The sequence below is a fragment of the Canis aureus genome, chromosome 35 (assembly GCF_053574225.1).
Source record: "Canis aureus isolate CA01 chromosome 35, VMU_Caureus_v.1.0, whole genome shotgun sequence".
Taxonomy (NCBI): Eukaryota; Metazoa; Chordata; class Mammalia; order Carnivora; family Canidae; genus Canis; species Canis aureus.
In genome coordinates, this window is record NC_135645.1 from 13,649,398 (window position 1) to 13,661,797 (window position 12,400).

At 36.0% G+C, this 12,400-nt stretch overlaps 1 protein-coding gene across 11 annotated transcripts in view; it reads left to right on the top strand.

The window, feature by feature from the left end:
• Positions 1-12,400, top strand: part of CFAP44 (cilia and flagella associated protein 44) — a 126,439-nt gene that overhangs the window by 39,375 nt on the left and 74,664 nt on the right. For 10 of the 11 annotated variants that reach the window (XM_077884497.1, XM_077884492.1, XM_077884501.1 and 7 more), the window contains exons 14-16: positions 58-267; positions 897-1,007; positions 4,861-5,022. In XM_077884497.1, the coding sequence (XP_077740623.1) occupies positions 58-267; positions 897-1,007; positions 4,861-5,022 (483 nt within the window). The remainder of the gene's footprint in view (positions 1-57; positions 268-896; positions 1,008-4,860; positions 5,023-12,400) is intronic. The other variant, XM_077884500.1, reaches the window with a different exon arrangement.

Here is a 12,400-nt window from a genome sequence, read left to right on the forward strand (position 1 = left end):
GTAATACCTTTCTTAATCAACTAATTTGGAATTTGTTACATTTAATTTTTATCCAAGGTAAGCTACAATGGAGCACAGATTATCGTAGGATTCGAAGATGGCGTTGTTCGAGTTCTTGAGCTTTATGATCCAAAAAGGCTCACAGTTTTTGCAGGACGGAAGAAAGTATCTGATGCAGATATTAGTTTGAAGCAGGTTTTCAAACCCCATACTGCTCGTGTCACTGCTTTAGCTTATGAACGTGATGGAGAAATTCTAGCTACAGGGGTGAGTGCTACATTTCCTTTTGTTTCCTATTGAGCTTTCATGGTTAAAATTACCTTATTCATCTTCCTATTTGATGATAACTTATGTGCTAATGTACATTTTAGAGAAAAATCCATAGTTTGCTTTCTTTATGTTCATATTCTTTCAGTATAGTCTGTGCATGACATTTTAAAATTTTCTTAAAAATTGAGTTTTAATGCTTATTTAAAATGAATAGAAATTTTCAGCTGGGAGTTATGATCATGTTTCATGTATAATCAATACATAAAACCTAGGCATGTTCTTATATAGAATTGCCATAAGTGAAGAGAATAACCATGTACATTTTTAATGCATTAATAGGTGAGCATATTACTTTGTGGAATTTTTTTTTGTGAGTTAATCTATGGACAAGTACAGTGATCATTTTTTCAGAAACACATCCCGGAACACTTGGTTTGTCAAATGTTCCCATGGGGGAAATAAAGCAAATATTTGAAATAATTTTCCAAGAATAATCTGAGATATGATTGTTGTGAGTATAAATATACATATTTATATGTATACTATAGCTTTTAAGTGCTGCTCTGTACTCTGTGGAATAGATTTCAAAAAACCCCATATTTGTTGGATATTTCTCTTTTTCTTAGAGTGAAGATCAAACTGTCTTCTTCTTTGAGGTAGAAAAGGATTATAAGCCCATAGGGTATATTACTACTCCTGGACCTGTTTGCCAGTTAATATGGTCTCCAAACTCCCATGTAAGTAATTCTTATTTGTCTTTGTGTGTAAATCTCAACTACTGTGTAATAAAGTGATCTGGATTAAGTCCTGATCTCATTTGATGCCTATAATTTCCCTAAGTTTAAGCATAGGATAACCCAGTCATCTGAATGTTGATTGAATGTCTAAACCAGGTGCTGTCCTGGGTTCTAGGATAATAATACTGATTGAACTGCACAGAAGTGTTGTCAGAATTATTGAAATAACATCTATAATCTGCTTTAAACTCTTCTAAGGAAAAGGACTGTGACAAAATAGTATCTAGAAAAAACTTTAATTAACAAAGACTCATATTTTCATCCTTGCTAGGCACTGATGATGGATTTAATAAGCAATACAAAATAATATCTCTTGAAAAAGAAAAAAAATACACCTATTTAAGAAGTTAAATAACTGTCACAGAACAATACAAGGTTTCACAAGGGAATTTGTGACTAAAATATCAGTATGGCCATATGTGCTGTGAATGTAGATTAGGGAAATCTCATGAAGGGAATAAGTTAACATAAATTGTTATTTTGTATTATTTTACCTTAATCTTGAGGAAATGGTAGGATTTGGGTCCTTGGAGAGAAGGGTGAGTGCAGGTGGTTTGGGTGAAAAAAAAAATGAAAGCTGCAAAGGGAGCTCTGTGTTAAAACATGAACACAATGTGTGATATTATGGGCATCCTTTAATAATTTCTCAAGATTCAAAGCCAAAACACCAAGAGTTAGGAATGGTGGGTGGAAGGGGGTGATTGTGACTACAAAAGTGGCATATTGAAGAAGATCCTTATGGTGATAGGATAGTTTTGCATCTTGATTGTGGTGAATGGTTCCATGCATCTACACATGTGATAAAATGACATAGAACTATACACAATTCTATATTAATGTCATTTCCAAGTTTCGATATTGTTGTATAAGAGGTAGCTTACCAATGGGAGAAACTAGGTGAAGGGTATATGATTCCTCTCTCTACTATCTTTGCCACTTCCTGTGAATCAATAATTATTTCAAAATAAGAAGCTAGAATTTTTTTAAATAGACATAAGAGACCAAAATCCCTAACATAATTCAAAAGTTATTTCAGGCAGTGCTGCTAGTTAGTGCTTATATTTCTATTATTTGGGAATTACTAATGTCAAAATAAGTTACCCCCATTTCACAATATGTACGTGTATTGAACCATCACGTAGTACACTTTAAACTTATACAATGTTATATTTCCGTTTTATTTCAATAAAGATGGGGGACAAAGGTAAATTACCATGTGTAACTGATAGGCTGCATATTTCAGTCATCCAACTAGCCATCACTGTCAGCTTCCACAAGCTCTCAATGGTCAGATCTCCTGCCTTCCTGGAAGCACTAAACTTCTGTCCACTATTTATAATTTGTGTTTCCAATAAGGATGCACCACATGTACACACAGAATCACTCTGCCTCCCGCTGCCATGCGGGATGAGCACTGGGTGTTATGCTATATGTTGGCAAATTGAACTCCAATAAAAAATTTTTTTAAAAAAATGAATCACTCTGCCTGCCGTGATTACCACCATGATCACTCTGGGCAATAGTGTGAAGTTGCAGAGGAGGCAGATGAGAGGCAGGTGGATCTATTGGGCAACTGTGCTCCAGACATGTGACCAGAGTTTGAAAGACTGCAGACAAGAACTATATAGGAGGTAGAATTGACAAAATTCGGTGATCTTTTGAATTTCTGGGGATAGTTTTGAGCTGTCTAAATGAAACACGTGAGTTTCCCTAAGACATGTTCTTTTGCCTGCCTTGTTCTGGGACCACTGTTCTCTTCTGTTGCTCTAACCAGAAAATCCTGAGAATCATTCCAGTCTCCTCCCTACCTCTAACCACCCTGCCCTTCATTGGTTCACCAAGCTTCTTTGATTATGCATCATAAACATCCTTGCTTCCTCTTTGATATCCTAGATGCAGACATAATACTACACATAAAAGCATTCAGATAAATGAAAATGAAGTGAAAAATAATGGGCCATTTGGAGGAAAGTAACAAACCCCATTCCCACAAAGTTTAGAGTTACGTAAATGCTTTAAGGCAAAGGCCCAGCAGAATGTCAGGCTCACTTTTCTGCATTTCCCTTTTCTCTGGGATCATATCCCCTCAAGTCCTAATTGTTCTTGTAGCTTTGAACTTCAACTTTTGTCTCCTCATCTTTGCAAGAATCCCTAAAGCTCTAGGACACAGCATTCTGTCTGGCTTCTAAGTCTCATGTAAACTGTTGGTGATTTGTCCTTAGGAGGAAAAGCTGCAGAGGAATCCTTCACCTTCCTACTACCCCAAATAAAGTCCCGTTACCTCTGCATCCACCTTCCCTCTTCCCTTTATTATGATAGAGATGCCCTCTCCCTTCCCAAAAGTCCCATTCCGTCTCCTGTCCTTTGGGTTGTACTCTCTCCCACTTTTTTCAAGATTTCATTCTTCTTATTTTCCCTTTTCCATTGTATAAATGTAACCTCACCTGTTTACTGGACCATTTCCATCAATATTTAAATATGTTCAAGTATCTCCCATGAACAAAAAGTAAATTCCTTGACTTTCTGTTCTTCTGTAGTTACTGTCACATCTTTCTCTTCTGACTTTTCCAAGAGGATTGATTATTCCTATGGACTCTTAACTATTTCTAGGCTCATCACTCCACCAAATCATCTTCTGTAAAGACACCAGTGATATCCATTTAACATTTTCAGTTCTTGTTTTTCTTGACCTCTTGGCATCATTTGACTCTGTTGACCCTTACTTTCTCTTTGAAATATCATCTCCCTTTGACATATGTGACATTATGCTCTCCTCGTTCCCTCTTCTACATCTTGCCATTCCTTTTCAGCCTCCTTCACACAGTTGCTGAGTATTGTTTCCCTAACGCTCTGTCCCAATCTCTCTTCTCACTCTTTCTCTTGATTTAGGTGATACCACCCAAACCCATAACTCCCTTGTAAGTGAAAAATGTGCCATAGGATATTTATACATGATATTTCCTTTGTATAGCATACTCCCTCAAACCTTCCCCTTACTTATTGTGTAATTGTCTTTACTCCTCCTCCACATTGAGGCTTAGATACCATCTTCTCAGCCTCCTTTGCTCTTATGGCATGTCTGTAACACTTGTTGCAGTTATACTTTACATTTATTTATAGGATTTGTTAAATGACAGGCTCTCTTGAGGGAAGTAAGCTCCTTAGCACCAGACACTGTGTTTTTCTTTTACAATTTTACCCCTAGCCCACCACAAAATGCCAAATACAGAGTAGATACATAATAAATAATTACAGAATGATATAACTGAGTGAAGAAATATTTTGAATAATGGGTCTATGGAATATCAAGATGGGGACTTCCCATACATGATTAAATATGTGATTTTGGAGATCAAGAGAGTGATCTGGCCTGGAGAGTAATTAATTTGGAATCTAATTGTGCATGAGTGGGAATGAAGTGTTAGGTTGGCTGTAAGATTTCCAAGGGAATGTTTATGGAGTGAGAAAAGAGGGAACAAAACAAAAACCTTGGGAACATCCACATTTAATGAACTTGGGCAGATAAAGAATGATCCACCAAAGGCTGCTGAAACTGGATATGCCATCCACACACTGCACATTTTCCTTGGCAGTCCCAATTTTAATATTCTGCTTATTGAGCTAACATATTTCAAGCTGTATTTTTGGCTCAGAAAACATGTTGCAGCATCAATAAGAAACAAATCCTAAATCTAATCTTAACACTTAACTTATTAATGATAATAATAGGTGTTAATAATTCTAAAACTTCACCTAAATGTAAATGATATGTTAATCCTTCTTTTTTTTTTAGCCTGACAGTACTTTACTGATTATCTGTGAGAATGGCTATGTTCTTGAAACTCCATATCCAACCATAAAAGAGGAAGAGGAAAATCGTGATGTTGTTTCCTATGAAATCAAAGACATGCACATAAAATGTTTTCATTTCTCAAGTGTCAAATCTAAGACTCTGGTATGAGATATCCTTGAAGCGTTATCTTCTAATAAGTTTTTTTTTTTTCTTGGAATATAATGTCTTTTTGTCTTCAAGTTTCTATTTAAATTCCAGTTAATATGCAGTGTAATATTAGTTTCAGGTATACAATATAGTGATTCAACACTTCTATACATCACCTGGTGCTCATCCCAACAAGTGCCCTCCTTAATCTCTCACCTATCTAACGTATTCCCTCCCTCACCTCCCCATTGGTAACCATCAGTTTGTTCTCTGTAGTTAAGAGTTGGTTTCTTGGGAGTGCCCAGGTGGCTCAGTCAGTTAAACATCTGACTCTTGATTTCTGCTCAGGTCATGATCTCAGGATTGTGAGATAGATCTCGCTGGGCTTCATGCTGGGTATGGAGCATGCTTAAGATTCTCTCTTCCTCTCCCTCAGCTCCCCCCACCCCCCCACCAAAGAGTCTGTTTCTCTTCTTTCCCCCTAGGTTCATTTGTTTTGTTTCCTAAATTCTATGGATGAGTGAAATAATATGCTATTTGTCCTTAACTGACTTACTTCACTTAGCATAATATTCTCTAGCTCCATCTACATCATTGCAAATGGCAAGATTTCATTTTTTATGGCTGAGTAATATTCCACTGTATAAAAGTGCTGATGAAATAGAAGAAGACGACATTTACTCTGACTTTGGAGAGCTGATAAGCTGGTAGGAAGCAGCTGACTGTATTAGAAGGCAGTAATGAGCAGATACTAAGATCACAGTACAAAGAGAATAATTTTAGGGGTGTGGAGTGAAACAAATATATGATTTTGATGGAGGGGTGAAAGGGGATCAAAGATGACTACATAGAAGGGACATTTATTACCAAAAAAAAAAAAGAGAGAGAGAGAGAGAGAAGAATTTTTGAGAGGATGAGAAAGGAGAGGAAGGCGATAAGGACTGGAATAACATCCTGAGGGAAGGCAGAGTTGTAAGAGTTTCTGGTGTCTTCAGAAAATGAAGAACAGAATGGAATATCTTCAGAAAAAGAAGAATGGAAAATGAGGAACACAGTGTGTTGGAGGAATGTGGAAGAAATGTGTGACCAACCCTCGGGCTCCTTAGATACCATCCAAGAGGTTTCAGTTTAATTCTAGACAATTGAGATCCATCGTGGGCCCTTTGTCGCTATTCTGTTTTCCCCACCTGTTCTCTGAAGAAATTTTTATTCTTGGTGTATAGCTGACACACAATGTTACGTTACTTTCAGCGGCACAACATAGTGATTCAACAGGCCTACACGTTATGCTGTGTTCACCACGAGTGTAGCTGCCACCTGTCACCATATGGCACTTTTATTCCTGTGACTTACTCTGTAACTGGAAGCCGGTATCTCCCATGCTCCTTTTTTGCCTAACCCCCACTTCTTCCCATCTCGCAACTATTAGTTCTCTGTATTTAGGGGTCTGATTCTGCTTTTTGTTCATTGGTTGGTTGATTTGTTTCTTTAGATTCCACATTTAAGTGAAATCATATGGTAATTGTCTTTCTCTATTTGATTTATTTCACTTAGTGTAATACTCTCTAGGTCCATTCATGCTGTCCGAATGCCGCATCTCTTCCTTTTTTTTTTTTTTTTTTTTATGGTGGAGTGATGTTTGTATGTCTACTACTGCCTCTTTATCCATTCCTTCATCAACAGACACTTGGGTGGCTTCCATATCTTGGCTGTTGTAAATAATGCTGCAGTAAACATGGGGGGGGGGTATATATTTTTGCATTAGTGTTTTTGGTTTCTTTGGGTAGATACCCAGGAGACATGATTGGATCATATGGTATTTACCTTCTTAATTTTTTGGAGAATCTCAACACTGCTATCCACCGTGGTTGCACCAATTTACATTCCCACCAACAATGCACAGGGGTTCCTTCCTTCCTTCCTTCCTTCCTTCCTTCCTTCCTTCCTTCCTTCCTTCCTTCCTTCCTTCCTTTTAAATATTTTATTTATTTATTCATGAGAGAGAGAGAGAGAGAGAGAGAGAGAGGCAGGCAGAGACACAAGCAGAGAGAGAAGCAGGCTCCATGCAGGGAGCCCGACGTGGGACTCGATTCCGGGTCTCCAGGATCAGGCCCTGGGCTGAAGGCGGCGCTAAACCGCTGAGTCACCCAGGCTGCCCCAGGGGTTCCTTTCTCTTCATATCCTTGCCAGCACTTATTTCTTGCTGTTTTGCTTCTAGCCATTCTGACAGGTGTAAGGTGATATCTCACTGTGGTTTTGACATGCATTTTGCTACTGATGAATAGTATTGAGCATTGTTCATGTGTCTGTTGGCTGTCTATATGTCTTCTTGGAAAAAAGTCTATTTAGGTCCTCTGCCCATTTTTAAAATTGGATTTTTTTTTTTTTTTTTGGTGTTGAGTTGTATAAGTTCCTTATATATTTTGGCTATTAATCTCTTACCAGCTATATTATTTGCAGATATCTTCCCCTATTCACTGGATTGCCTTTTGTCTTGGTTTCCTATGCTGTGCAAAATCTTTCTTCTTCTTCTTCTTTTTCCTCCTCCTCTTCCTCTTCTTCTTCTCTCTACTTCTCTCTTCTTCTTCTCTCTTCTTCTCTCTTCTTCTCTCTTCTTCTTTTCTTCTTTCTTCTTTTTGGTGTAGTCCTGATATTTTATTTTTGCTTTTATTTCCCTTGCCTGAGGAGACATATTTAGAAAAATGTTACAACCCATCTCAGAGGCATTACTACCTATGTTTTCTTCTAGGAGGTTTATAGTTTTATACCTCACAATTAGGTTTCCAATCCACTTTGAATTCATTTTTACATATGGCATAAGAAAGTGGCACAGTTTTTTTTTTTTTTGCATATAGCACTCCAGTGTCCAGTTTTCTCAGCACAATTGTTGAAGAGACTCTTCCCCATGTATATTCTTACTTCCTTTGTCATAGATTAAGTGAACATATAAATTGGGCCTATTTCTGGACTATTCTGTTACATTGATCTATGTCTATTTTTTTGTGCCAGTACTATTCTGTCTTGATTACCACAGTTGTAATATATCTTAAAATCTGAGACTGTGATACTTCCAACTTTGTTTTTTCTCTCTCAAGACTGAGTTAGCTATCTGGGTCTTCTGTGGTCCTATATAAATTCTAATATTATTTATTCCAGTTTTATAAAAATTACAGAATTTTTAATAGGTAATTTTGATAGGGATTGCATTGAATCTGTAGGTTGCTTTGGGCACTATGGAAATTTTAATAATATTAATTGTTCTAATCTATGAGCATAGAATATTTTTCCGTTTGTGTTGTCTTCAGTTTTTTTCATCATGTTTTATAGTCAGAATATAGGTCTTTCACCTCTTTGGTTAATTTTATTCCTAGGTATTTTATTCCTTTTGGTGTAATTGCAAATAAAATTATTTTCTTAATTTCTCTTTCTGCTAGTTCATTCTTAGTATATAGAAACATAACTAATTTCTGTGTATTAATTTTGTGTCCTGCAACCTGACTGAATTCATTTATTATTTCTAATTTTTTTGATGAAGTCTTTAGAGTTTGCTATGTATAGTATCATGTCATCTACACATAGATACAGTTTAACTTCTTCCTTGCCAAAATGGATGTCTTTAATTTCCCATCTGATTGAAGTGGCTAGGACTTTCAGTACTGTGTTGAATAAAAGTGGCAAGAGTGAATATCCTCATCTTATTTCTGATCTTAGAGGTAAAGCTATTTCACTATTGAGTATGATATTAGCCATAGGTTTTCACATATGGTTTTTATTATGTTGAGGTATTTTTTTTCTCTAAACTCACTTTGTTGAGAATTTTTATCATGAACAGATGTTGAATTTTGTTTTTTCTTCATCAATTGAGATTATATGATTTTTATCTTTTGTTCTGTTAATGTGTATCACATTGACTTGTGAATATTGAACCATCCTTGCATCTCAAGGATAAATCCCATTGCTTATGGTGAATGATCCTGATAATGTATTATTGAATGTGGTTTGCTAATATTTTATTGAGGATTTTTGTATCTATGTTCATCAAGCATTTTGGCCTATAGCTTTCTTCTTCTTCTTCCTTCTTTCTTCTTGTCTTTGGTTTTGGTATCAGGATAATACTGGCCTCTTAAAATGTACCTGGAATCTTTCCATACTCTTTCATTTTTTGGAAATAGTTTGATGAGGAGAAGTAATAAGTCTTAAATTTTTGGTAGAGTTCACCTATGAATCCATCTGGTCCCAGGCTTTGTTTTTTGGTAGTTTTTAAAAAATATAACTGATTCAATTTTATTTCTAGTAATTGGTTGTTCAGATTTTCTCTTTCTTCCTGATTCAGTTTTGGAAGATTGTATGTTTCTAGTCATTTATCCACTTCTTCTAGGTTGTCCAATTTTTTGGCATATAATTTTTCACAATATTCTCTTATAATTCTTGTATTTCTATGGTGTTGTTTGTTACTTTTTCATTTTTGATTTTATTTATTTAGATCTTTTCTCTTTTTTATTGGTGAGTCTGGCTAAAGTTTTATCAGTTTTGTTTTTCCTTTGAAAGAACCAGCTCTTGGTTTCATTGGTATTTTCTATTTTTTAAAAGTCTGTATGCCATTTATTTCTGCTCCAATTTTTATTATTTCCTTCCTTCCTTCTTACCTTGGACTTTGTTCTTTTTCTAAAAGTTCTTTTACATGTCAGGTTAGGTAGTTCATTTGAACTTTTCCTTATTCTTGAGATAGGCCTGTACTGTTGAAAAATTTCTTCCTTAGAATTGCTTTCACTGCATCCCAAAGCTTTTGGAGAATTGTTTACATTTTTGTTTGTCTCCCACGTATTTTTTTCATTTCTTGTTTGATTTCTTCATTGACCCATTGGCTGTATGTTTGGCCTCCATGTGTTTGTAGTTTTTCCACTTTTTTTCTTGTGATTTCTAGGGTTTTTTTTTTTTTAAGATTTTATTTATTTATTCATGAGACAGAGAGAGAGAGAGAGAGAGAGAGAGAGAGAGAGAGACATAGGCAGAGGGAGAAGCAGGCTCTCTGCAGGGAGCCTGATATGGGACTTGATCCCAGGACCCTGGGATCATGACCTGAGCCAAAGACAGATGCTCAACCACTGAGCCATCCAGGTGGCCCATGATTTCTAATTTCATAGTGTTGTATAGTGTTGCATAGTGTTGTGATTGCAAAAGAAACATATGATTTCAGTCTTCTTAAATTGACTGAGATTTGTTTGTGGCCTGACATGATCTATCCTGGAGAATGTTCTATGTACAATTGAAAAAATGTATACTGTGCTGTTTATGAATGGAGTGTTCTATATATATTAAGTCTATCTGGTCTTATGTGTCATTCAAACACACTATTTTCTCATGGATTTTCTGCCTGGATGATCTATGTTGGATGTAAACGAAGTGCTAAAGTCCCTTACTATTATTGTATTGACAATTTCTTCCTTTATATCTCTTACTATTTCCTTTGTGTATTTAGATGCTCCAATGGTGGGCACATAGATATTTGCAATTGTCATATTCTCTTGTTGGATTGATCCCTTTGTCATTATATAATGTCTTTCTCCATCTGTTTTTATAGTCTTTATTTTAAAGTCTATTTTGTTTGATAGGACTTTTACTACCCCAGCTTTTTTTCTGCATTCGTTTACATGGAATATCTTTTTCCATCCCTTCACTCTCAGTCTGTATGGATCTTTAGGGTTGCAGTGAGTTTTTTGTAGGCAGCATATAGATAAGTCTTTTAAAAAATTATTATCTTTTGATTGGAGAATTTAGACCGTTTACATTTAAAATAATTACATATGTACTTATTGTCATTTTGTTAATTGTTTTCTGGTTGGTTTTTGTAGTTCTTCCTGGTTCCTCCTTTTCTTGCTCTCTTTGTTTGTGATTGACAGTGTATAGTGTCATGCTTGGGTGTTTTCCTCCATTTTTTGTGTATCTAGTATAGGCTTGTGGCTACTATGAGTTTCATATGTTGCATCCTAAGTATATAGTAGTCTATATTTAAGTGGATGTCATTTAAGTTCAAACACATTATAAAAAAACTTATTTTTTATACTCCCCCTTCCATATTTTATGTATATGTCATATTTTACATGTTTTAATTCATAATTTTTTCCTAATTATGGCCTTTTTTTTCTACTTAAATCTCTTTCACATTTTTGGAAGGCCAGTTTAGTGATGATAAGCTCCTTTAATTTTTCTTTGTCTGGAAAACTTTTTCTCCTTTTATTCTGAATTTGATAACCTTACCAGGTAGAGTATTCTTGATTTTTGTTTTTCATTTCAACACTTTGAATATATAATACCACTCCCTTCTGGCCTGCAAAGTTTCTGCTGAAAAACTGGCTGATAGCCTTATTGGATTTCCCTTGTACATAACTTTTTGCTTCTTCCTTGCTACTTTTATAATTCTCTATATATCCTTAACCTTTGACATTTTAATTATTATGTGTCATGGGTTCATCTTGTTTTAAACTCTCTGTGCTTCCTAAACCAGGATGTCTGTTTCTTTCCCTAGATTAGTGAAGTTTTTAGCTACCATGTCTTCAAATGAGTTTTCTGCCCCTTCCTGTCATTCTCTCTCTCTTCGGGAACCCCCCTATAATGTGAATGTTTGTTGGCTTGATGTCTAAGAGATCTCTTAACTTATCCTGATTTTTTCCCCCTGCTGTTCAGTATGGGTGCTTTCCATTACCCTATGTTTCAGATCTCTTCTCCATTCTTCTGTATCTACTACCCTGTTGATTCCCTCTAGTAGTTCTGCCCCCCCACTCACTTCAGTTATTGTATTCTTCATCTCTGATTCTTTTTTATATTTTCCACATCTTTGTTGAAGCCCTACTGAGTTATTTTACTCTTTTCTCCAGTTTGGTGAGCATTTTATGATCATTGGTTTAAACTCTTTATTAAACCTATTGCTTATCTCCTTTTTAATTTAGTTCTCTTTTGGAGGTTTTGTCTTGTTCTTTCTTTTCTTTTTTTTTTTTTTTAAAGATTTTATTTATTTACTCATGAGAGACAGAGAGAGAGAGAGAGAGAGAGAGACAGGCAGAGGGAGAAGCAGGCTCCATGTAGGAAGCCCAGTGTGGGATTTGATCCCGGGTCTCCAGGATCAGGTCCTGGGCCGAAGTCGGCACTAAACCACTGAGCCACCTGGGCTGCCCCTTTCTTGTTCTTTCTTTTGGAATGTATTCCTCTGTCTCTTAATTTTTCTTGACTTTCATGTTTGTTTCTATGAATGAGGTGGAATAGCTACTTCTCCTAAATATGAAGGAATGGTCTTGTGTGTGGTCTCCCCTGTGTATACTTGGAGATGACTTCTGGCTGGCTAGAGCTACAGTTGGTGTGATTGGGGGTTGCAGGACATTCTGTACTATGGCTGACC